General features: G+C 46.3%; 1 protein-coding gene across 22 annotated transcripts in view; it reads left to right on the top strand.

Annotated features, from left to right (window-relative positions):
- Positions 1–27,121, top strand: part of nfasca (neurofascin homolog (chicken) a) — a 174,574-nt gene that overhangs the window by 74,486 nt on the left and 72,967 nt on the right. For 20 of the 22 annotated variants that reach the window (XR_001341979.2, XR_001341981.2, XR_001341978.4 and 17 more), the window contains exons 3-6: positions 7,542–7,599; positions 12,636–12,797; positions 16,303–16,320; positions 17,310–17,415. Coding sequence is in view for 17 of the 22 variants with exons in the window: in XM_014410352.3 (XP_014265838.1) it covers positions 12,704–12,797; positions 16,303–16,320; positions 17,310–17,415 (218 nt within the window). In the remaining 5 variants the exon portion in view is untranslated. Of the gene's footprint in view, positions 1–7,541; positions 7,667–12,635; positions 12,798–16,302; positions 16,321–17,309; positions 17,416–27,121 lie in introns of all 22 variants that reach the window. The other 2 variants (XM_014410353.2, XM_014410354.2) reach the window with 2 other exon arrangements.

Raw genomic sequence — 27,121 nt, 5'->3', positions numbered from 1 at the left:
ACCTCTGAATGGCCAGAGAAACCAACATGGAGGTTTTGGAGTGACCTAGATCTCCTCAGTAGACTGACATGCTTTGGCATGACTTTAAACAGGCTGTTCATGCTTAAACACTCTTCAGTGCGGCCGAATTAAAACAATTCTCTAAAGACGAGCGAGCCAAACCTGCTCATGCGAGAGGCTCATTGCCCGTTAATGGGCAAAATGCTTCATTCAAATTGTTGTGTCAGGACTTCAGCACAGAGCAGAGTGGTGTATTCATCATCTCAGAGCAGACTTTGCTACTCCACCTTTTCTGAAAGGTGAGGTCAGTAAGAGTGGATGTCAGCAGTATGGACGGTGTAAGCATCATTCATCAAACCACTGACCTCCCGATTGGCAGACGCCCTGCCCTACCTCTTGAGCTGCCCTCAGAACTGGAAACAGTCTCGACGGGACTTTTCATATTGTGATAGTCAGTGAAAACATAATTTGTCCTTCCACATTAGACTCAGCTGTGACTCTACATTAACAGATACACAAGAAGGATCATTGCGTTCAAAGGCTGTTTTATTAGAAGCTGGTAAAGAACGTTTCACGTCTTACAGTTTGAAGTGTGCTGAACAAAGCTGTGTCTGCAGAGCCCGCCATGCTCAGTGAACACAACCTGCAGGAAGGTGCAGGAAACGAGGACGCAGTCTGGACGGGGTGTCGAGGGTGAACGTGTGGTTGCCAGGGGATACGTGTGTATCTGGATGTCACGCTCAGTGGGAGCTGTGGGTTGGAAAATGACCTAGTTTTAACCGGAAACACGGAAACAAAGAGGAGTGGGAGAGGGGAGAAGGCAGAGTGGAGCTGCAGCTGGAAGACCAGCAAATTCACTGGTTTGATTTCCGACAAACACAAAAAGCACAACAGCAGCACTGCAGAGGGGCTACAGTCACGACAGCTGTAGCTTTGTGTGTGTGCGTGCATACTCCTGTATGTTGAGTTTGTAGCAACAGTGTGTGAAATGCTGAACTGTGAACCCCACGCTGCTTGTTGTTGAGCTGTTGTGTTGCATGAAAACAGATTTAAATGAGAGACAGGAGGGCTGAACACACCCACAGTGTCCACAGTGAACCAGGGACAGCTTCACAGGGAAGCTGGCTGCTGGTGATGGCTGGCTAATCGATCTGATTGGAGTATAAAATGTGATTAAACAGCAAATAGCACTGTTCTCGGTTCTCAGGATGTTTCAAGCTTAATGATGAATTGTCTAATCGTAAGGTGTGCAGAGCATCCATCTCCTCGACTCCACCCAGGACAATAACATGAGGTCTGTTACTCGTTGTAGCAGACTTGGCCTTGCTGCTGGCTAATCTTTAGGTAATGTTGCTGTTGAATAAAAAGATGAGAACGTGTACGTCAGAACTCTGAGACACCAGGCCCTTTGTTCTTAGCTCACGTTCCTCCCCACACATTAAATATGTGGCGTCCTGTAGTTGTGGGGATATGATACACCTGCAGCCTGTGTTGGATCAACTCTTTGCTCACCTGTTGATGTTTCAGTCTGTCCTGCATCATAATGTACAAACCATCCCAGCTCACATGAAGCTAAGAAGCTGATCTTACTATGGGAAATATTGGTGACATATTAAATGGCAATTTTCACTTTATTACAGGCAATCGTAAGTTTGCCCATTCCTCTGCCCCACAGCTCACATATGTACATGCTCAGCTTACAAAGCCTGCTCTGGAGCCTTTGCTGCTTCCATGGAGATCACTGGCCACAAACAGCCACTCTGATCTTAACTGGGACTAAAATGATAAGAAATAAATGTGTGAAATATAGAAAGTTCTGGTAGCTCACTGCCCAGACTCTTCACTTTAGCCTGCTTATGTTTTCTTTCTGTAACTGTAGTCGTAAAAAACTGTGATGTCATTTAACTGTTCATTGTTTAATGACTGTGAGGAGTATGAACGGCCATAATGGAGGTTTTCATCAGTCAAACAGTCCAAAGTTTGAGCTTGTTTGTGGTTCAGAATCATAAACGGCTTCAAGCTGACTCAGACACTGAGCCATGGCTCTGTGCCACATGCACACATGTCTGCATCTCTGCCATTCAGACACACTTTATATGCACTTCATGTGATGTCACTGTCAATACTGAACTGCACATCGAGTCTTTTTAAAGGAGGCAGTTTGTGTTGCTGTGATGGACAAGTTTGAAAGTGTTTGTCCTCCACAGTGGAAAATGACTTTACCCAGCTCCCCTGGACCGCTACACTCGCCGTCTCTCTGTGGACTTGGACCGCTACACTCGTCGTCTCTCTCTGTGGACCTGGACCACTACACTCGCCGTCTCTCTCTGTGGACCTGGACCGCTACACTCCCCGTCTCTCTGTGGACCTGGACCGCTACACTCGCCGTCTCTCTCTGTGGACCTGGACCGCTACACTCCCCGTCTCTCTCTGTGGACCTGGACCGCTACACTCCCCGTCTCTCTGTGGACCTGGACCACTACACTCGCCGTCTCTCTCTGTGGACTTGGACCGCTACACTCACCGTCTCTCTCTGTGGACCTGGACCGCTACACTCCCCGTCTCTCTCTGTGGACCTGGACCGCTACACTCCCCGTCTCTCTGTGGACTTGGACCGCTACACTCCCCGTCTCTCTCTGTGGACCTGGACCACTACACTCGCCGTCTCTCTCTGTGGACTTGGACCGCTACACTCCCCGTCTCTCTGTGGACCTGGACCGCTACACTCCCCGTCTCTCTCTGTGGACCTGGACCGCTACACTCGCCGTCTCTCTGTGGACTTGGACCGCTACACTCGCCGTCTCTCTCTGTGGACTTGGACCGCTACACTCCCCGTCTCTCTCTGTGGACCTGGACCGCTACACTCGCCGTCTCTCTCTGTGGACTTGGACCGCTACACTCCCCGTCTCTCTCTGTGGACCTGGACCGCTACACTCGCCGTCTCTCTCTGTGGACTTGGACCGCTACACTCCCCGTCTCTCTCTGTGGACCTGGACCGCTACACTCGCCGTCTCTCTGTGGACCTGGACCGCTACACTCGCCGTCTCTCTCTGTGGACCTAGACCGCTACACTCGCCGTCTCTCTCTGTGGACCTGGACCGCTACACTCGCCGTCTCTCTCTGTGGACCTGGACCGCTACACTCCCCGTCTCTCTGTGGACCTGGACCGCTACACTCGCCGTCTCTCTCTGTGGACTTGGACCGCTACACTCCCCGTCTCTCTCTGTGGACCTGGACCGCTACACTCCCCGTCTCTCTGTGGACCTAGACCGCTACACTCCCCGTCTCTCTGTGGACTTGGACCGCTACACTCGCCGTCTCTCTCTGTGGACTTGGACCGCTACACTCCCCGTCTCTCTCTGTGGACCTGGACCGCTACACTCGCCGTCTCTCTCTGTGGACCTGGACCGCTACACTCCCCGTCTCTCTCTGTGGACTTGGACCGCTACACTCACCGTCTCTCTCTGTGGACCTGGACCGCTACACTCCCTGTCTCTCTGTGGACCTAGACGGCTACATTCGCCGTCTCTCTCTGTGGACCTGGACCGCTACACTCGCCGTCTCTCTCTGTGGACTTGGACCGCTACACTCGCCGTCTCTCTCTGTGGACCTGGACCGCTACACTCCCCGTCTCTCTCTGTGGACTTGGACCGCTACACTCGCCGTCTCTCTCTGTGGACCTGGACCGCTACACTCACCGTCTCTCTCTGTGGACCTAGACGGCTACATTCGCCGTCTCTCTCTGTGGACCTGGACCGCTACACTCGCCGTCTCTCTCTGTGGACTTGGACCGCTACACTCGCCGTCTCTCTCTGTGGACCTGGACCGCTACACTCCCCGTCTCTCTCTGTGGACCTGGACCGCTACACTCACCGTCTCTCTCTGTGGACCTGGACCGCTACACTCCCCGTCTCTCTCTGTGGACCTGGACCGCTACACTCACCGTCTCTCTCTGTGGACTTGGACCGCTACACTCGCCGTCTCTCTCTGTGGACTTGGACCGCTACACTCGCCGTCTCTCTCTGTGGACCTGGACCGCTACACTCACCGTCTCTCTCTGTGGACCTGGACCGCTACACTCCCCGTCTCTCTGTGGACCTGGACCGCTACACTCCCCGTCTCTCTCTGTGGACCTGGACCGCTACACTCCCCGTCTCTCTCTGTGGACCTGGACCGCTACACTCCCCGTCTCTCTCTGTGGACCTGGACCGCTACACTCCCCGTCTCTCTCTGTGGACTTGGACCGCTACACTCCCCGTCTCTCTGTGGACCTAGACCGCTACACTCGCCGTCTCTCTCTGTGGACCTGGACCGCTACACTCCCCGTCTCTCTGTGGACCTGGACCGCTACACTCGCCGTCTCTCTCTGTGGACTTGGACCGCTACACTCGCCGTCTCTCTCTGTGGACTTGGACCGCTACACTCGCCGTCTCTCTCTGTGGACCTGGACCGCTACACTCACCGTCTCTCTCTGTGGACTTGGACCGCTACACTCGCCGTCTCTCTCTGTGGACCTGGACCGCTACACTCACCGTCTCTCTGTGGACCTAGACGGCTACATTCGCCGTCTCTCTCTGTGGACCTGGACCGCTACACTCGCCGTCTCTCTCTGTGGACTTGGACCGCTACACTCGCCGTCTCTCTCTGTGGACCTGGACCGCTACACTCCCCGTCTCTCTCTGTGGACCTGGACCGCTACACTCCCCGTCTCTCTCTGTGGACTTGGACCGCTACACTCACCGTCTCTCTCTGTGGACCTGGACCGCTACACTCCCTGTCTCTCTGTGGACCTAGACGGCTACATTCGCCGTCTCTCTCTGTGGACCTGGACCGCTACACTCGCCGTCTCTCTCTGTGGACTTGGACCGCTACACTCCCCGTCTCTCTCTGTGGACCTGGACCGCTACACTCCCCGTCTCTCTGTGGACCTGGACCGCTACACTCCCCGTCTCTCTCTGTGGACCTGGACCGCTACACTCGCCGTCTCTCTGTGGACCTGGACCGCTACACTCGCCGTCTTCTCTGCAGCTCCAGTGGTCTCCACCCTGCTACCTGCAGCTATTAAGAAAGAAAATGGATTTCCAGTTTCAGTTGTGCAATCACGCCTTCATTTTTTCCACTGTGGTGGAAACAGCTGTGCTTCAACATTAGCAGAATAATGACATATTTTATTTATTTATTATTTTTTTTATTTAACCTTTATTTAACCAGGAATGTCCCGTTGAGATCAAAAACCTCTATTTCAAGGGAGTCCTGGCCAAGAGGCAGCACATTTCAAAACAAATACATACGAACAAACAAAGTTAAAATTACACAAAACAATTACACATTATTGAGGCAGTCTGTAGGCCTTTGAGTTTAGTTTTAAAAACATTTAAAGACAACAATTCAGTCAGTTTCCAGTCTTTCTGTAACAGATTCCACAAAAAAGGCGCAGAGTGGACAAAGGCTTTCTTACCCAGCTCTGTGTGGACAAGGGGAACAGACAGCAGCAGCTGATCATTTGAACGTAAGGAGTAAGAACCACTATTTGTCCTTGTGAGCAAAGTACAAATATAAGGAGGCAGCAATCCAAGCATAGCTTTGTAAATAAAAGTGTACCAATGCCCCTGTCTTCTAATGGCCAAAGAAGGCCATTTTACTCTTAAGTACAAATCACAGTGATGGGTCAGGTATTTACAATTGGTAATAAACCTCAAGGAAGCATGATCCATCGTGTCCAACATTAGAAGACATGAAGAAGAAGCGTTCATATACAGAATGTCACCATAATCTAACACAGATAAAGGTTGCAGTGACAAGACGTTTTTTTACTGCAAAAGAAAAGCACTGCTTATTACGGAAGAAAAAACGAAGTTTAAGTCTCAGTTTCTTTACTAGTCTCTCTATATGTGGTTTAAAGGTGAAGGAGTCATCAATCCAGACACCAAGGTATTTATATTCATGAACCATCTCTATGACATTTCCTTCAAGGGTGGACACCACTGGAATAGGCTCCGGGACCTTCTTTGACTTAGAAAACAACATTAGCTTAGTCTTGTCAGCATTGAGAACTAATTTTAGCTGAATAAGTGAATGCTGGAAAGCAACAAAGGCTTTCTGTAGGGTTTCAATGGCCTGAGCAAGAGATGATCCATAACAGTAAATAACTGTGTCATCAGCATAAGAATGCAAATTTGTGTCTGAGACATTTTGACTCAAGTCATTGATATATAAAAGGAACAGAAGGCGACACAATCACTAATGCATACTGTCACGGCCCGCGAGGGCAGACCGTGTGGAGAGTGTTTGGTGGATCCAGGTGCGGACACAGACGCAGGAGGCAAAACTTGTGCTAAGCTCAAAGCGAGCCTTTAATCAGGGCTGACACAGAAGGCAAAATAACAAACCACAAACTATGGGAAAACTAAAGACCTAAACTGGGAGTAACTAAGGCTATAAACGAAGACCAGGACTGAACTATGACGAAGTACTGCGGACAGACTATGAACACGACATGAGAAACTGTGAACGAGATCTCGGTGCTGGCACATGAAGGTGCAGGCAAACATGACTGGAGAAAGTGACTATGAACATGTCCAATACTGAATCTTGCAGACTAGAATCATGACGTGCAGCTAGAAATAACAGGGCGCATGAACAGACGACGCGACACTGACACGAAGACACACTGGGCTAAAATACACAGAGGAAGTCATCAAGTCATCAAGGAATTAGAGACAGAAGGGAACACAGCTAGAAACACTGACATAAGACAGGAACATGAACCTTCAGAGTAAAACAGGAAACAAGACAGCACTAAACAAAGACGCAGACACGACACAGAGACAGACTAGACACTGAACTAAACCTGCAATAAACATGAGAACACAAAACCTACGAACTAATCCCTGAACAAGAAGAACTGAAACAAAGAGTCATAATCATCAGCATCATAATAAGGAAAGAATCCAAAATGCAAAAACACACCAAAACATAGCGACTCAAAATACTGGGTCAAGCTGAGCCAGAACCGCGGCAGCATAAATAACAATGATTCTTTTCGTAGTGTGGTCTGTGAGTGCATGTGTGAAACACAGAAGTGTAAGCTCAGCTTACCACAGAGTCCACCAGTCAGACCATGTGTAACAGTGTGTGTTGTTGTGTACTGTACATGTTTCATACAAAGAGACAAAGAAAGAAGGAAAAGAACATGCTGGAGTCCCAAAGGCAGCACCTGGTGCACAGATGAGCTCTCCGAAAGCACAAGCACACACACAAAGTCCTCAGGCATACAACAGTGTGTGAGTGTGCACACGCTGTTAGGGTAGGTACAATATCTGACCGGCTGAATAAATCCTTTTCCCTCCCCAACAACTGTGTCTCTATTTGGGGAAAATCCACAGAAACATGAGTGGGTTTGTGTACTGGGAGCTTCAACCTGACCCAGTGTGCAGGCTTCTCCATGCTTCTGCATTAGCTGAACAGAAGAGGGAAAGCTGTGTGGAAACTGATAAACTATACAAAGTGCATTAATCTGTGTTCTCTCTGCTTCTCACCAGGCCTGCAAAGTGCTTCTCACACAGTGAGTGGACGAGGAAGCTGTCCACATACGTGAACGTGAGTCACTGATTGTCTCTTTCTTACTGGTACTCACTGGTGGACCACAGGAGTCCCAGTGTGACAGGTTAGTCTTGATGCATGACAGAGGTTACTGTAGCTGCATTCATGTAAAATTCCAAATGTCGCTCTTTGGCGTATAACTTAGAGCTTAGATAACTGAGCGCTGTACACAGCAGAGTGATCTGGGACAGAATGAAGAGCAGCAGTGAAAGGAAGATGACAGGTAGCCGTGTCATGACAGCACGTTACAATGAGCTGCTGGTGGCAGAGCTGAAGATAAACACAAATAAATAAACACAAGTAAACAGAGCATTTAAATACACTTTTACACTACAGTCTCATGTAACAGGCAAAGTTTAGTTACAGGTCTCCAAAAGTTGATTCTGTTCATCTGGACGTAGCGTTTTGTGGGAGAAACGTTTCGTCACTCATCCAGGTGACTTGCTGGTCATGAGAATTTGCATAATTACGATTAAGGAACTGACCTCCCAGCCCATTGTTCCTTCAGTGGGCTGGTTTCAGTCATTATGCAAATGTGCTGTTTATAAGATTGAAACCTGCAGTCAGCTGAGACTGAAGACGTCACCTGATGATGACGAAACGTTTGTGCCACAAAACGCCTCATCCAGATGAACATAATCAGCTTTTGGAGATTTACTTACCTGGATGATTGAAAATGCATCAAGGCGTTTAGTTACAGGTCTTTCAAGAACGTTAGTCTTTGTTTTTAAACGTACAGATCGTACAAGTCCATTTTTGTCACGAATGGTTTCCAGAACTCTCCCAAGTGGCCAGGAACCACGTGGTGCAGAGGAATCCATTATAATGACTATATCTCCAGGTTTTAGACTCTTCTTCTTTTGGTTCCATTTTTGTCTCTCCTGTAACCAAGGCGACTATTCACGTAGCCATCGTTTCCAAAGATCTGAGAAGTACTGAGCCTGTTTCCATCTTCTCTTCAGATACATATCCTGAGGGTCAAATCAGGAGGATGTGATTTGGTGTAAGTGGCTCTGGGGCTTTTGGATCATCAGAAAGCTTTGTGATGGGTCTGTCATTTAAAATTGCTTCAGTTTCACACTGAACTGTATTTAATCCATCGCCGTCCAACTGTTGTTGCTGAAGAACGGATCTCAGAATCTTTCTGACCATACGGATTATCCATTCCCAAATTCCACCATGTTGTGATGCTCCAGGCGGATTAAAACTCCAAACAGCTTCAATTTGGGTATGTTTCAGCGATTTAAGAGCCTCTCTTAACTCTGTCTGCTCCAACAAAATTGGTTCCATTGTCCGATTGGATGCGAGCGACTTGACCTCTCCAACTCACAAAACGGCGCAAAGCATTATGCAGGCATCTGTGCTTGGAGAGCTAGCCACTTCCAAGTGCACCGCTCAGCTGGCTAAACAGGTGAAAATGACTCCATAACGTTTAGCTGTACCTCGTCCTCTTTTCACTTCACCGACGTTGGTGAGTGGTGGGTTATCTGGCAAAATTCTTTCCTTGGGTAAATCTGCCATCTTTTGCTCCAAGGCCTTTCCAGGATATTTTCTGCAAAAATTACATTCTGCAATAACCTTCCTTACAGCCGAGTTGGCCTTTGTGATCCAGTATTTTCTCCTTAGTGTGGATAAGGTGTGGTTACGACCGCTATGACCAAGCTGTTGATGAATGTGCTTTAGGATGAGACTTGCTACATGTTGATCCTTTGCAAGAACAAAGGGATGCTTCATTTCTTCTGGTAAGGAGCCCTTTGTCAGTCGTCCCCCAACTCTTAAGAGGCCTTCATCATCAAGATAAGGGTCTAATCTATAAATTGAGCTGTGCCTGCTCACAGAACCTTTCCCACTTGACAACGTAGCAATCTCCTCTCCAAATCTTTGTTGCTGGCAAAATCTGATAACGGCAAGCGCCGCTTCCAGAAGATCCTTTGAGGATAGACCATACAGTTGCGTTTTCTTTACTTTCTCCTTTGTAGTACCTCTACAAATTAGATTATTTGAGTTAGGTTGCGGTCTTCTTTTCTTATCTCTCATTGAAGGAAGGATTGCCTTCAGTCTAAGGAACCAAGCAACAGCAACCTTGAGCCTTCTCCAGTCTGAGAAGTACACCATCAATTGACATGTAGCATCAAGCAAGTCTTTTACTTGAGTAACATTCACTGTGGCCTCACCTTTGACTTCAGGGTCCTCTGGTTCTAAGGAGCATTCATTAGACTGGTCGGCCAATCACTTTCTGGCTACTGCAGAAAGCTTGGTCCTTCGATCCAGCGGCTGCTATGTGCAATGTTCCCAGCCTTCAGCCCTCTTGTAGCATCATCTGCTGGATTTTCCTTTGAGCTTACATATCCCCATTGTGATCGTTTAGTCGCAATGAATAAGACTGTTTGCCACAAAGGTAAGTAAACGTTTATCCTCATTCATTATGTATTTGAGTACAGATGTACTATCTGTCCAAAATACGGATTGCTTGAGTTTCATTCTCAACTGAGTCCTTAACATGAGATCCACTCGGACGGCAACTACAGCAGCTGTTAGTTCCAGATGTGGAATAGTGACAGGTTTTAGAGGTGTAACCCTTGCCTTGCCCATCAAGAATGCTACATGGATGGATTTCCTACTGTCTTGCATGCGCAGATATCCAGATTCACCGGCATCTGAAAAATGGTGTAGCTGTGCATGTGTGAGAGGTCCGAACTCTCTTGGTTGTATACACCTTTTAACCTTGAAATAAGAAAGCATTTGCAAATCACTGAGCCAACTTTTCCACTTTTGCAACATGTTTTGGGGTATTGGTTCATCCCATCCCAGTTTCCTTTTGCAAAGCTCCTGCTGCATTCTTTTGGCAGGCAGCAGGACTGGTGCAAGAAATCCCAATGGATCGTAAATAGAGCCTGATGTTGACAACATTCCACATCTAGTACAAGATTTTTGAGGAACACGGTAAACTGATTCTTATACAGCGCTATTCTCCTCTCGGAGTACTCATAGCGCTCTATACAACATGCCACATTCACCCATTCATACAAGCACTTCTAAACACAAGTGCAAACTAATCTGCATTCACACACATTCATACTCCAATGAACGCATCAGAGGGCAACTTGGGGTTAGTATCTTGTCCAAGGATATTTGACATGCAGACTGGGGAAGCCAAGGATTGAACCACCAACCTTCCAATCAGTAGCTGATCTGCTCTACCACCTGAGCCACAGTTATCCCCAAACATCCATTTTATTGTTGAATTTATCAGTTTCCACACACACTGCACGCCCAGAGCTCTTTCTACAGGAAGTTTGTCTCTATCAAGATTTAATTATTTTCTTTGCAACAGCGTGCAATTGTTACTGACCCACTTGGTCAGTGTAAATCCTCCCCTTTGACAAAGTGCTGAAAGATCTTTGACCAAATCAACAGCATCTGAGGTGGAGGCCCCACTCTTCAAACAGTCGTCCACATAGAAGTTCTCTTTTACTGCTTCACATACCTTGTCTAGGAATTCAGTTTGATTGTCCTCAGCTGTTTTTCTCAAAGCGAAACTGGCACAGCTCGGGGAAGATACTTCACCGAACAGATGAACGCGAAACTCAGTTATGTCCTTTATTGTCTTTATGTCACCCATAAATGCGACTGGATCCTGTCGAAATCTAAGCAAAACCCCATCAATGAGCTTGTGAGAGCTGCTTGTTTAATGATGTCCCCTGGAATGATGCCCCACAGTCAAATGCAATTCTTATAGATCCTTCCTGGGACGATGAGAAATGTACCACTTGTTTCCATTTTTGTAAGCCGTTTGCTCTGCATATCCGTTACTTATCATCTCGTCCATGAAGCTTTTATATTATTTATGCAACTGTTCATTGTTGAGAAGTTTTTGTTTTAGACTTTGCAATCTTTGTTTCACTATGAAGAAATTGTTTGGCATCTTTATGTTATCCTTTTTAAAAGGTAACTTCAGTCAGTAGTGTCCATTTTCCATTGTTGCAGATTCTTCCATGATCTTCATGAACTCTCTTGACAAACCCTTTTCCTCTATAACCTTTTCATTAAAATCATATTTTAAAGTGATAAATCGATAAATGTACTATTCTTAGTTAGCATATTGTCTGTCTTGTCTTAATGTTGGTTTATAATGGAGCACTGTAACAAAAAATAATTTCCCCCAGGGATCAATAAAGTATTCTGATTCTGATTCTGATTCTGAAAGCTCCTGGTACCAACGGTCTTGCATACAGTGTTTAGTGTGTTAAATGCTAAATGCTGTTTATCACATATAAGACCTGCAAACCACAGTGCTTTAACGATTCCTCTACAATATTAAGACAAGAGGAATAATTCGCCAGTCCAATGATCTTAAATCCAAAACAACCCTTAAAGCACAAAATAAAGTTGGTAATAAGATAATGTTCAGATGATCCTTTTCCTCATTATTATGTCTGAACACTTTTCTAAACTCCTCCACATTCTGTTTTGTGAACCAACACCTGTGATAAGACTGAGCCCAGCGCTCATGCTTGGGTTTGTTTCTGGGCTGCACTCTCTAGGGACGCACACAGGGACTCACACAGGGACGCACACAGGGACTCACACAGGGACTCACACAGGGACTCACACAGGGATGCACACAGGGACTCACACAGGGACTCACACAGGGATGCACACAGGGACTCACACAGGGACTCACACAGGGACGCACACAGGGACTCACACAGGGATGCACACAGGGACTCACACAGGGACTCACACAGGGACGCACACAGGGACTCACACAGGGACTCACACAGGGACTCAGCTGTGAATGTAGGCCAGGCCAACAAACAGCTCTGCATGCCAGAATGGGTCTATGCAGCTACACACTCAGCCCCCACCCCCACACCACACACACACACGCACACAGACACACACACACACACACACACGCACACACACACACACACACACACACGCACACACACACACACGTGTCTGTTGTACATACACTGTCAGTCTACTGTCTTCATCTAATGCGTCTCTCTCTGTCTGCCCGCTCGCAGGTTATCGGCTGTCAGGACAGAGTCTGGCCAACTTTGAGGGGCAAACTCAGCCATTTGGAGGGACAGAGATGTTGTGGCAGGACAAGCATGCAGCCCTGACTTTCATGTCATTACTGCTGCTACTGTGGCAGGAAGCAGCACCCATTGAAGTCCCAGAAGACCGTAAGTCACCCAAATGGGTGGAATTAATATAGTACATACTTACACATGCAAGCTATAACAGTGGTTCTCTACTGGCCATGAAAACACATCAGTTCTGCTGGACAGTGGGTTCACATCTCTTGCTGTGACTGGACAAAAGTAAAGCTGCTCCCTTTGTAAAGAGTCACCCTGCAGGTTTGATGTTTTTATGCCAGATGCAACCTGAAAAGCATCTGTGCATCATCTTGGGACTGAACTGGAGGTCTTTGGCCTGTTATGCAAATGTGTAAACCACTACAGGGAATTATTAGGCAAATGAGTATTTTGTCCACATCATCCTCTTCATGCATGTTGTCTTACTCCAAGCTGTGTAGGCTCGAAAGCCTACTACCAATTAAGCATATTAGGTGATGTGCATCTCTGTAATGAGAAGGGGTGTGGTCTAATGACATCAACACCCTATATCAGGTGTGCATAATTATTAGGCAACGTCCTTTCCTTTGGCAAAATGGGTCAAAAGAAGGACTTGACAGGCTCAGAAAAGTCAAAAATAGTGAGATATCTTGCAGAGGGATGCAGCAGTCTCAAAATTGCAAAGCTTCTGAAGCGTGATCATCGAACAATCAAGCGTTTCATTCAAAATAGTCAACAGGGTCGCAAGAAGCGTGTGGAAAAACCAAGGAGCAAAATAACTGCCCATGAACTGAGAAAAGTCAAGCGTGCAGCTGCCAAGATGCCACTTGCCACCAGTTTGGCCATATTTCAGAGCTGCAACATCACTGGAGTGCCCAAAAGCACAAGGTGTGCAATACTCAGAGTCATGGCCAAGGTAAGAAAGGCTGAAAGACGACCACCACTGAACAAGACACACAAGCTGAAACGTCAAGACTGGGCCAAGAAATATCTCAAGACTGGTTTTTCTAAGGTTTTATGGACTGATGAAATGAGAGTGAGTCTTGATGGGCCAGATGGATGGGCCCGTGGCTGGATTGGTAAAGGGCAGAGAGCTCCAGTCCGACTCAGACGCCAGCAAGGTGGAGGTGGAGTACTGGTTTGGGCTGGTATCATCAAAGATGAGCTTGTGGGGCCTTTTCGGGTTGAGGATGGAGTCAAGCTCAACTCCCAGTCCTACTGCCAGTTTCTGGAAGACACCTTCTTCAAGCAGTGGTACAGGAAGAAGTCTGCATCCTTCAAGAAAAACATGATTTTCATGCAGGACAATGCTCCATCACACGCGTCCAAGTACTCCACAGCGTGGCTGCAAGAAAGGGTATAAAAGAAGAAAAACTAATGACATGGCCTCCTTGTTCACCTGATCTGAACCCCATTGAGAACCTGTGGTCCATCATCAAATGTGAGATTTACAAGGAGGGAAAACAGTACACCTCTCTGAACAGTGTCTGGGAGGCTGTGGTTGCTGCTGCACGCAATGTTGATGGTGAACAGATCAAAACACTGACAGAATCCATGGATGGCAGGCTTTTGAGTGTCCTTGCAAAGAAAGGTGGCTATATTGGTCGCTGATTTGTTTTTGTTTTGTTTTTGAATGTCAGAAATGTATATTTGTGAATGTGGAGATGTTATATTGGTTTCACTGGTAAAAATAAATCATTGAAATGGGTATATATTTGTTTTTTGTTAAGTTGCCTAATAATTATGCACAGTAATAGTCACCTGCACACACAGATATCCCCCTAAAATAGCTAAAACTAAAAACAAACTAAAAACTACTTCCAAAAACATTCAGCTTTGATGTTAATGAGTTTTTTGGGTTCATTGAGAACATGGTTGTTGTTCAATAATAAAATTATTCCTCAAAAATACAACTTGCCTAATAATTCTGCACTCCCTGTATATCCAGTAATGCACTTGTGAGATCTAAAAAGAGAAAAAAGTACTTTCAAGATAAAAATAGGGTCTGTGAAGATATGTATAGATCAATTCAATTCAATTCTTTATTTATTTGTCACATGTAGTTATAACTAGTACAACACACAGTGAAATGTTTTTTCCGGCTAAAAAGTACTCCCCCCCCCGACTGTGCATCTTACTAAACTTATAATAAAAAAATATCTATATAAAAGTATAAAAATGTATAATATCGTGCAAAATATTACGCTGTAATAGTTAAGAGCTATAGTGTACGTATTTACGTAAATACAGATGTAAATGATAAAATACAAATAAAAATAAGGATAAAACTCAAAAGAAAATTATATACTGTGTATGGAATTGTCCATCATGTTGTCCGATTTGTGTTTTGATTGAGGAGTCTCACTGTTTGTGGGTAAAAACTCCTCCTGAACCTTTCAGTTCTTGTTTTCAGGCTGCAGAGGCGTTTCCCTGACCTCAGTGGCCTGAACAGTTTGTAAGCGGGATGGCTGGAGTCGTTAGTGATCCTGATGGCCCGGGATCTGCACCTTTCAGCGTAGATGTCCTGCAGTGTTGGTAAAGATGTTCCCATAGTGCGTTCAGCTGTGCGCACGACCCTCTGCAGGGCTTTCTGTTGCTGTACTGTGCAGTTCCCGTACCACACCGTGATGTTATTACACAGGATGCTCTCAATGACCCCGGTGTAGAATCTCCTCTGGATGTTCTTGGAGATCTTAAACCTCTTTAAACGCCTCAGATGATAGAGGCGCTGTCTGCCTTTGCTGATGAGGAAGTCCGTATGTGTGTTCCAATTAAGGTCCTCGTTGATATAAACACCGAGGTATTTAAAATTAGAGACTTTCTCCACAGGGTTTCCATTGATCTGAATTGGGGTGTGAGTTTTCTCGCCTCTCTGTCTCCTAAAATCAATCACCATCTCCTTTGTTTTGCTGATATTCATGGAGAGGTGGTTTGCCACACACCACTTTGCTAATCCGTCCACCTCGCTTCGGTAGGCCCTCTCGTCAGATCTGATCTATAAGTCTTGAAATGTGTATATAAAAAAAGAAATCAGCAACTTCAAATGGAGCCTCCTATTAACACTTCCTCGAGCTTCCACCTTTTGGTGAAAGTAGATGATTTTTGGTGCAATTTTGGTGCACTTATTTGATAACGTTGTACTTGGCATGTGGACCTGACTCCAAAGCTTTATATGGAGACGGCTTGTCTGCAGGAAACCAAAGCAGTCCTTTCTCAACATGATCTAACCCTGTCTGCTACCTGAGGGCCCTTTACTGAGAACACCTGCTTCCATACTACAGATGAATGTACCCACATGATCGTTCCTTGAAATGATTGGCTCTGCTCGTGCTTGCTGGGTTAGCTCAACATAGCAAAGCTACAGTGACACTTGGCAGAGCTGGTTGTAGACAGTCACACCTACATGGAGTACTTCATGAATTTTTACCACTGTTAAATATTGTTGTTGACCCACTTAAAATGAGCTTAGTGGGCCAGTTGGGAACCACTGAGCTGTGTATGATAACAGCTGTAACATAGTACAATATTAATGTGTATTTGTCTCTAATATGATTAACAATCACAACTTGTGCATCTTATTCTGTTTCTCCTTGGCGTTACTTTGGACTAACAGCAAAGATCCAGCAAGACTGTAAGTGTTCTAACATGTTTTTGTCCCCACGTTCAGTACAGAGCAAACCTGTTGTCCTTCACTCAGAGGGTCATATATGGTTGTTTTAACAAAGCCAGTGGCATTCTTTAAAAAAGGTCCAAACTGTAATATTAAAGCAGCGCTGTGACTCCATCAACACCGTCATGAATCCTCACTTAAGACCAGATTTGAATGCACTGGGGGATCATCATCATTGTCAAGTGCAAAGTTTAAAGTCAAGAGTACAATAAACATATTTTAACCTCATACACAGTCTAAACCTGACCAAGCAGTCGCAAGTGAAAGCAAAAGTATGCACTTAGTAAGCCAAAGTGAGCACGTGCAGTAAAAACATAAGAGCCTTCAATGTCACTCCTGCAACATCCTCTGAATAGAGGCCATATTAGGAGGCTGCACTGTTTGCATGTGCTTCTATATGACAGTCTGGGTCTTTCTGACGTGTCATTGACTTCGTTAAAAGTAAAATTGGGAAACATTCTGCTGATGACCTGACTTTGTAGGGCATGCACATTTGTGATGCAGCATGTGAAAAAGTGAGCCAAGCACAAATCAATCAAGGACATCTCAACTTTCTTTTATTTCCATCTCAGCAAATATCTCTCAAACTTAGAAAAATGGAATTTATTGAACAGTTTCTGATAAACAATGCTCTATCTAGTCCCAGGTCGTCCTTGTGGAGCCCCCCCTCACATAACATTCCCATACTAAACTCAACAGTCTAGTGTAAATGTACTAGAGTTTTCATCAGACGCTGATTTATGGGCCTGCTACAAGTGACTGTTTGTCTGTTTGCATTATTACTAAAGCACAGTAATAATAGAAAGTGTTCAACATCTTAAACATTCATAGAAAGCATCAAATGCCATACCATGATGGCTCTTTACAAATATAATGCTGTGTTTTCTTCCAGTGGATGTGATTAGGTGGTGAACCTCTACTAAAGCTACTGTCTTGTTTCTCTCTCCCAGTGAAGCAGCCCCCAACTATCATGAAACAGTCAGTAAAGAACTACATTGTGGACCCCAGAGATAACATCATCATTGAGTGTGAGGCCAAGGGCAACCCAGTGCCAACGTAAGCTCACACACACTCCCAACATGAGTCATGGTAAAAACAAAGCATCCATAAAGAACAACGAATGACACAGTGGAGTTACTTGTTTGTACACATTAAGCCAAAATGCAGATGTACTGTGTGAAAAACATTGAGGTTTTGTATATAACTTCCATGTAATCAGTTTCTCACACCATTATGGAAGGATTTTGGCACATCTTCCTGTTGCTGTGGTGCAACATTGTTGAGTGTCGTCACAGCTTTGTAGGCATTCACCTCCCGGCCGTGTCGACGTCCAGCCACGCTGTTCCACTTTGCTTGATGGATCTTGACTGGGCCGTAGACTTTCTATAGCTTTGAGCTCTGGAGACTGGCTAGGCCGCCATTTACCATGAATTATACAATATTGTCACGGCTGGGGGCAGTCGTGTGGTGTATTGAAAAAAGGATCCAAAATGCAGGCACTGGCTGGGGTGCGAGTGAGTGTTTATTTACAGCGGTGAGAAGGTGACAAAACAGTAGTGATGGGACGTTCTGTATCGAGGCTTCGGAGCGTGTGTCGAGTAATGGAGGGGGCGTTTCCGCGAAGCGCGTATCGAGGCTTGCTTCATTTATGGGAGGAGCTGAAAATGATGACGTCCGAAGCCTCGCTGCCCGGCTGTACCACGTGACTGGTTCATGAAGCGGTTCGAACTTTGCCGCAAATAATCATTTTCCATACTGCCAGCATAAATATACACAGTATACTGCCATCACTACAATATACATGTTTTACACACTCCTTTTGTTGTTGACATTTACAGGCTGTGTGCAAAATGCCACACTCTTCAAATTCATGCCAGCTATTATTTTTACGTCCAGTAGGTGTCCTGCTAGAGCAAATGAAGCTTCATGAAGCTTCGCGTTGGGGTGAACCAATTGGATGAAAAGCTCCAGTGCTTCATGGGGCTTCATCTGCCCATCACTACAAAACAGGAAGAGCAGAGCGGGGAGTAAACAAACCTAAACTGGGAAAACTAAAGAACAAAACTTAAACCAGACACTCACGGGAGGAGGAGCGAAATGCACGCAGAGAGACGCAGAATGAATACCAGGTAACAGAATAATGCAGCCGGACATGGACCTAAACAGACGACGCAACAGAGAGCACAGGAAAACACAGGGCTTAAATACACGGGGAGTAATCAGGGAATGGGCCACAGGAGGGAGACACAGCTGGGAGCAATTAGGCTAACGAGACAGGGGAGAGGTAAAACTGAACACACTGACATGAGACATGAACTTTCAGAATAAAACAGGAAACTAACAGACACAGTGAACCAGACAGGACACTGAACTTGACAGGCAGACTCATGAGCAGACACAATAACACCATGGACAGACAGAGGGAACACAGAAGTGGGAGCAGGCAGGCAAAGAACAGAAACCTAACAAATGGCAAAATCACAACAGAATACACACTCGGAATGAACAAAAGCATAAGGAAACACAAAACACTGAGTCCTCAGACTCAGGACCATGACAAATAAATTCCATTTGTGAATCATTGCACCAAAAGCTGCCACCATGTCACCGAGCTTCTTGCTGATGGTCTTGTCCATTCCAGTCTTATGTGGGTCTACAGTCTTGTGACATGCTTTGACAGCTCTTCGTCCTTGCCCATGGTGATGGAGAGGTTGGAATGGAAGAAAATGCTCCTGTGGACAGGTGTGCTTTATACATACACTGAACAAAAATATAAACGCAACACCTTTGTTACTGCTCCCATTCTCCATGGGATGGACGTAGAGACCTAAAATTCATTCCAGATACACAATATAACCATCCCTCCCAAACAGTGGTCACAAATCAGTCCAAATGTGTGGTAGTCGGCACATCTGCTATATTGAGATAATCCATCCCACCTCACAGGTGTGCCACATCAGGATGCTGATCTGACATCATGAGTAGTGCACAGGTGTACCTCAGACTGCCCACAACAAAAGGCCACCCTGGAATGTGCAGTTTTGGTTCACAGCAAAATGCCACAGATGCCACAAGCAATGAGGGAGCGTGCAATTGGCATGCTGACAGCAGGAATGTCAACCAGATCTGTCGCCCGTGCATTGAATGTTCATTTCTCAACCATAAGCCGTCTCCACAGGCGTTTCAGAGAATATGGCAGCACATCCAACCGGCCTCACAACCGCAGACCTCGTGTAACCACACCAGCCCAGGACCTCCACATCCAGCAGGTTCACCTCCAAGATCGTCTGAGACCAGCCACCCAGACAGCTGCTGGAACAATTGGTTTGCACAACCAAACAATTTCTGCACAAACTGTCAGAAACCGTCTCAGGGACGCTCAACTGCATGCCCGTCGTCCTCATCGGGGTCTTGACCTGACTCCAGCTCGTCGCCGTAACAGACTTGTGTGGGCAAATGCTCACATTCGATGGCGTCTGGCACGTTGGAGAGGTGTGCGCTTCACGGATGAATCATGGTTCACATTGTTCAGGGCAGATGGCAGCTGAGAATGTCCCAGTTCTTGCATGGCCAGCATACTCACCGGACATGTCACCCATTGAGCATGTTCGGGATGTGCTTGACCGGCGTATACGACAGCGTGTACCAGTTCCCACGAATATCCAACAACCTCGCACAGCCATTGAAGTGGAGTGGACCAACATTCCACAGGCCACAATTGACAATCTGATAGACTCCATGCGACGATGTGTTGCACTGCATGAGGCAAATGGTGGTCACACCAGATACTGACCGGTTCTGGGTCCCCAGACCCCCAATAGCGCAAAAAACTGCACATTCCAGGGTGGCCTTTTGTTGTGGGCAGTCTGAGGTACACCTGTGCACTACTCATGATGTCAGATCAGCATCCTGATGTGGCACACCTGTGAGGTGGGATGGATTATCTCAATATGGCAGATGTGCCCACTACCACACATTTGGACTGATTTGTGACCACTGTTTGGGAGGGATGGTTATATTGTGTATCTGGAATGAATTTTAGGTCTCTACGTCCATCCCATGGGGAATGGGAGCAGTAACAAAGGTGTTGCGTTTATATTTTTGTTCAGTGTATAATGAGATTGGACGAGGAGTTTTTGTAATGGATTGACTGATTACAGTCTCTGTGCCACTGAGCCAGTCTGTGGGAACCAGAATTCTGGCTGGTTTGTAGGGGATCAATACTTGTTTCACTCAGTGACATCCACTTCAATATATAACCTTTATGTAATGTGCTTTTTCTGGATTTTTGGTTGATATTCTGTCTCTCTCCATTAAAATTGCACTACCATAAAAATTAGAGCTTGTTCATTTCTGTATCAGTGAGCAAACTTACAAATTACCGTCTTTACTGTCATAGAACAAGAACAATATTCTATGTAAGCATTCTACTTTTTTACTCCTGCTACTTTAATACTGTTTATTCTCTGGTCCAGCTGATGGTGGCCAGCTGAAGCGGTGACTCAGGAGCAACATCAAAGGGCCACAGGGAATAGTTATGGACAAAAGGCTTTTATATGGACACATGTGCACTTTGTATGTTGCAACAGGGAGGAAACGGAAGTCTGGGAACTGCACAGGTCTAGAGAAGCAGGCTCAAGGGGACAGACATAAGTTAGTCCAGGTGATTTTTTGCAGAGGATTTCAAAAAGGATTTCCCCACGAGGGAAGACGCTGTTGAAGGGTAAGCAGGCAGGTTGTAGAGGTGAGTATAATAATCTAGCAGAGACTGGGCTGCAGAGCTGGTTTATTTATACTGCAGCTGATGAGGCTGACAAGGGAGTGGAGAGGCTCCAAGCACCACCCAAAGGCTTGTACAAGACCTCAACCTTTCCTAGGCTCAGAGAGTTAAAAACATACACAGTCCATTGGCAGACTATGGCAATCCTCCCTACTCAAAGGCCATCTACAGGCCGAGTACCGGACTGCACCACCTGAGACCTAGTGAAGTCTGTGATGAGGGAACCACAGATGAGGAACCTTCTCAGGTTCCTACCCTTCCAGGTGACGAGGTCGGTCAGAGGAGACATCAAGGGCTTATAGTCTCAGCCGGCATACAACACAGTAATGGCATGTGTAGAACAACTGTAGAACGGTAAAAGTTCACCAGCACCGACTGATTCCTCCTTAAACCCTTGAAAAAGTGCAGCTGCTGCTGGGCCGTCTCCACAACAGGGGTTGAAAGAGCCTCAGAGATGTGAGATCTTAAAAGGTTTGGGTCAAGGAAAAGCCAGAAGAGAGCATTGGAGTAAATTATGGGAACCACAAGATACAGACGTTTGGATCAATAAAGCCATCCATGGTTTTAGATTAATCTGTTTACAATTCAGCTCTGCTCAGCACCGAGGCTCATACACAAATGAGCTGTCACATTGGTTTACAGTGTTTGTACCTTTCTCTGTCCCGCTGTTGCTCTGGAGCATTTGATGCCTCACACACGGGGATGAGGCTTAAAGGAATAGCTAACACCAAGTCACACCTCTGTAAGTCAAACTCAGACCAGGCCTAAACACAAACACAGACACCACTGCTTACATCACTGGGTGTATGGGCAGCTCAGAGCAGTGGTTCATTGTTTCACTGGAGACAGGAAGATTTTTGTGTTCACACAGATAAGTACACAACCTCACAAACAGCCACTCAGAGCCACTACGCCATGTGCACATGCTGTGTCTCCTCTGTTTCAGTAATGCACATGGTGGACATGGATCATTCACCAAAAAGGATTGTTCACTTACTTGCAATCAGTCTCTAACTACATAACACACACACACACTCTCCTGGTTCGGTGCTCTGTGTTGCACCACAAACAGGCCGAGCACAGCTGTTACTTGCTGAAAAACAACAGGAAGCTTTACTTGTAAATCCCCACGCCTCACTAAAACTGGAGCTGACTTCCTCACTAACCAACCACACGGATTAAAGTATTACTAAATGCACGTGCAGACTGTGTGGTGGATATTTGTACTGCCATCATATAACAGTTGAGTAATATACAGTCATGTGAAAAATACATCTTCTTTTAATTGTAGGGTTTTGTTTATTAGGACTGAATCAGGTCCTTAGACGATACTAAAACAGAATGAAATAGAACCACATGTTCCAATGGATAAAGATGCTTTCTCCTGGTAGATTTTCCAAAGAAGCCATGCTTGGTTAGTCTTTATCAAACTGTACTGTACCTTTGAACGTACTAAGATGTAGCCTCTGGAGTTCTTGCAGTTTCTCTGAGCGTTGTGTGACCTCAGGGTGACCTTGGTTGGTATGTATATCCTGGGAGGCTTGATTTCCATTTGTGCACGATCACTCTCACTGTTGAATGAGGGACTTTTATTTGTTCTGGAAATCGTGTTGTGTCCATGTTGGGCAGCACCAGTTGCATCACTAAGATTATTTCTGTGGTCTTTCCTTTTTAGCATACCAGAAAACTGCCAAACGTCGGCTTTTATACAGGTGGTCCCAGTGTACATGTCACGTATTGGTTTCTTCTGAACAGTTAGTCGAGTGCATTGATCAGCAGTACCTTATGTCACCTGGTAACAAGCAGAGAACTTTGGCATTTCTGCTTGTTAAACAATGAAAAGATCATTATCACAGTGTTAGTGTGTCCTTGGTGTCTGATGTGTTTAATATAAACAGCCTTAGCTTGCAATGGTGTGGTGAAATTGTGCTTTTTTACAAACACACTACAGAAGTGCGCATGCGCCAACCAGCGTGCAGCCTGTTACAGTCGCTCCTGCTTTTCTCTTAGTTTAGCTCTTTTTTCTTACGTATTCTTTTTTTTTTCTGACTTGTATTTTCCTCCGTTTTCTATCTCTTACTCAATCATGTGGATTGAGAGAGTTTTTGTTCTTCTGGTGGCCGTGGAACTGTTACTTTTATCATGGAACGGGACCGCGGCACATCTCCTACACGCACGGACTGTTTACTCCAGAGATCAGCTGATCGCCCTGATGCCGGCCGGCTCGCTGGCCAGGCCCGCAGAAGTGCCCGCAGAAGTACCAGCTGAAATTTGGAGGAAAACACATCGGGGATGCAGAGGTCAAGGACAGAAGAGAAGAAAAAAGGTGACGGTGAGACAGCGGAGGCTCGAAGCGAGGAGGAGGTTTAAACCGTGTCTGCCGTCTATCGTGATGGGAAATGTGCGATCGTTGGCAAGTAAAATCGACGAGCTCTCAGCACTGGTACGGAGTCAGAGGGAATACCGAGAGTGTAGCCTGATGTGTTTCACCGAATCATGGATGCACCAGGTCATTCCCGATGAGAATGCTTCCGTGGAAGGCTTCCACACTGTTCGGGCGGACAGGGACAGCATCGCTAGCGGTAAGCGTAAAGGAGGTGGGCTTGCTGTTTTAGTTAACAACCGGTGGTGTAACCCTGCCAACATAACAATCAAAGAAAGGATTTGTTGCCCGGACACTGAACTGTGTGCTGTTGGACTCAGGCCGTATTATTTACCCAGGGAATTCTCTCACGTCATCTTGGTGGCTGTCTATGTTCCCCCCTCTGCTAACCCCACAGCTGCATGTGACACTATCCACTCTGCCATAGCCAGGCTACAGACTCAGCACCCGAGTGCCTTTATTGTGATCTCGGGTGACTTCAACCATGTATCACTGGACAATACACTACCAACATTCAAACAATATGTGGACTGTCCCACCAGGGGAGAGAAAACTTTAGACTTACTGTATGCTAACGTCAAGGATGCATACAGCTCCTCCTCCCTCCCCCCACTTGGTAGGTCAGATCATAACCTGATTCACCTCACCCCCCGCTATGTGCCAATTGTGAGGAGGGAACCTGTGACCACCAGGACTGTTAGGAGGTGGTCAGAGGAGGCAATAGCGGAACTACAGGGCTGTTTCGAGGTGACCGACTGGGAAACACTCTGTGAGCCTCACGCCGAGGACATCAATGGGCTTACTGAGTGTATCACAGACTACATAACTTTCTGCACCGACTCCATTGTTCCAGCTCAGACTGTTCATTGTTACCCAAATAACAAGCCGTGGGTGACTAAGGACATCAAAGCCCTCCTCAACAACAAGAAGAGGGCTTTCAGAGGGGGCAACAAAGAGGAGGTGAGGAAGATCCAGGTGTTACTAAAGGACAAGATCAGAGAGGCTAAGGACAATTACAGGAGGAAGCTGGAGTGGAAACTCCAGCAGAACAGCATGAGAGAGGTGTGGAGGGGCATGAAGACCATCACTGGATTCAGGCCAACCAACAGCAGGGGAGCTGAGGGAGGTGAGAATAGAGCCGACGAGTTGAATCTGTTTTTCAATAGATTCGACACCACAGTGTCTGCTCCCACCCCCACAACCTCACCTGCAGTCAGCCTGGAATCCAGAGCCACACCACTGTGCCAGCCTCTCTCTTCACATGTTGCCTCCTGTGAGATTCCTGACACCCCTCCCCCACCCATCACCTTCACTCAATACCAGGTTGAGATGCAAATGAGGAGACTTCACTCAGGCAAGTCTGCTGGACCAGACGGAGTGAGTCCCCTCGTCCTCAAGACCTGTGCCCCCCAGCTGTGTGGAGTCTTTCATAAACTGTTTATGCTGAGTCTGAGTCTGCAGAGGGTCCCGGTGATGTGGAAGACATCATGCCTCGTCCCTGTACCAAAGACGCCTCGTCCCAGTGGCCCCCAGGATTACAGGCCCGTGGCACTGACCTCCCACATCATGAAGACCCTGGAAAGGCTCATCCTGGACCAGCTGCGACCCATAGTAAGACCACATCTGGATCCCCTTCAGTTCGCTTATCAGCCTCGTCTCGGAACAGAGGACGCCATCATCTACCTGCTCAATCGTGTCTACACCCATCTGGACCAGCCGGCGAGCACTGTGAGGGTCATGTTTTTTGACTTTTCCAGTGCTTTCAACACCATCAGGCCGACCCTCCTGGGTGATAAGTTAGCAGCGATGCAGGTGGATGCTTCTCTGGTGTCCTGGATTGTTGATTACCTGACAGGAAGACCACAATATGTACGTCTCCCACAGTGTGTGTCTGACAAGGTGATCAGCAACACAGGGGCACCACAGGGGACTGTCCTCTCCCCCTTCCTCTTCACCCTCTACACCACAGACTTCAGCCACTGCACAGAGACCTGCCATCTTCAGAAGTTTTCTGATGACTCTGCGGTGGTTGGATGCATCAGCAGGGATGATGAGACAGAGTACCGGGCTGTGGTCGACTCCTTTGTCACGTGGTGTGAGCAGAATCATCTGCAGCTCAACATGGCAAAGACCAAGGAACTGATCGTGGACTTCAGGAAGACCAGGAAACACTTGACCCCTGTTTCAATCCAGGGGGTCAGTGTGGACATTGTGGAGGACTATAAATACCTTGGAGTACACATTGACAATAAACTGGACTGGGCTAAAAACACCACAGCACTTTACAGGAAGGGCCAGAGTCGTCTCTATTTTTTGAGGCGACTGAGGTCCTTCAACATCTGCCAGAAAATGCTGAGGATTTTCTATGAGTCTGTTGTGGCCAGTGCGATCCTCTATGCTGTTGCATGCTGGGGGAGCAGGCTGAGGGTCGCAGATGCCAACAGACTTAATAAACTGATCCGTAAGGCCAGCAATGTTGTGGGGATGGAGCTGGACTCCCTCAAGGTGGTGTCGGAGAGGCGGATGCTGTCCAAGATAAAGACAATGTTGGATAACACCTCCCACCCACTCCATGACATGCTGGTCAGTCACAGGAGCTCGTTCAGTGAGAGACTGAGATTACCGAAAAGCACCACTGAACGACACAGGAAATCATTCCTGCCTGTGGCTCCCTGTACAACGCATCCACTTAACACACTGTTTGCTGCTACAACTACACGTTTCTTTTCCAAATATTTATTTATAAGTGACTTATGTATGTATGTATGTATATATATGTATATATTGTACTATTCTTAGTTAGCGTATTGTCTGTCTTGTCTTAATGTTGGTTTAAAATGGAGCACTGTAACAAAAAATTATTTCCCCCAGGGATCAATAAAGTATTCTGATTCTGATTCTGATTCTGAAATAGACTAGACAGAGGTAGTTAAAAACAAACAAAATGTATACACACACAAGCTGTTATACGACAACATTGGGTAAAGAAATTGTACAGTGCAGTCCTGAGTGGACAAAAAGGAGAAAATACTGAGTAAAAGTCAAAATGTGGACGTTCTAAGCAACGTGAAGCAAAGTGCAACATTTAGCATCGACATGAAGCATGTGAACATGTGCGTGTGACAAATACAGGCTCATCATCATCATCATCATCATGTCGTCTCCACTGAAGTTTCAGCTCAAATGAAAAAGCAAAACATACGTCTAAACAATCAGACACTTTCAGAGAAAAACGTATAAATAATGTAAAACACAAACAAAAAATCTAATTTGAGTTAGATTTTTTTCCTTTTATTATTTGGAGAGCTGCCAAGGCTGGACTGGGACAAAAAATCGGCCCGGGCATTTTGACTAGAGACCAGCCCACCAGGATAAAGATTGAAAACGTGACGTCATTCAGGGGTAAAACCACAAAGGATTCTGGGAACTCGTGGCAAGAGGTACTAGCGCACGCAGGCTTTCAATTGAAATCAGTTACACAGCGATAAAAAGAAACACAAAAATGGCAAGAAGCTGTTGTATTATTAACTACAATAGCCGGTCGCATGACAGCCACGGGAAGCTGACGGGTAAAGAGATCGTTTTTTTTTTATCGGATT

Source organism: Maylandia zebra, linkage group LG5 (genome assembly GCF_041146795.1).
Source record: "Maylandia zebra isolate NMK-2024a linkage group LG5, Mzebra_GT3a, whole genome shotgun sequence".
In the NCBI taxonomy this organism is placed as follows: domain Eukaryota; kingdom Metazoa; phylum Chordata; class Actinopteri; order Cichliformes; family Cichlidae; genus Maylandia; species Maylandia zebra.
Note: the sequence above shows the minus strand (reverse complement) of the source record. Positions and strands in the feature narration are given on the sequence as shown.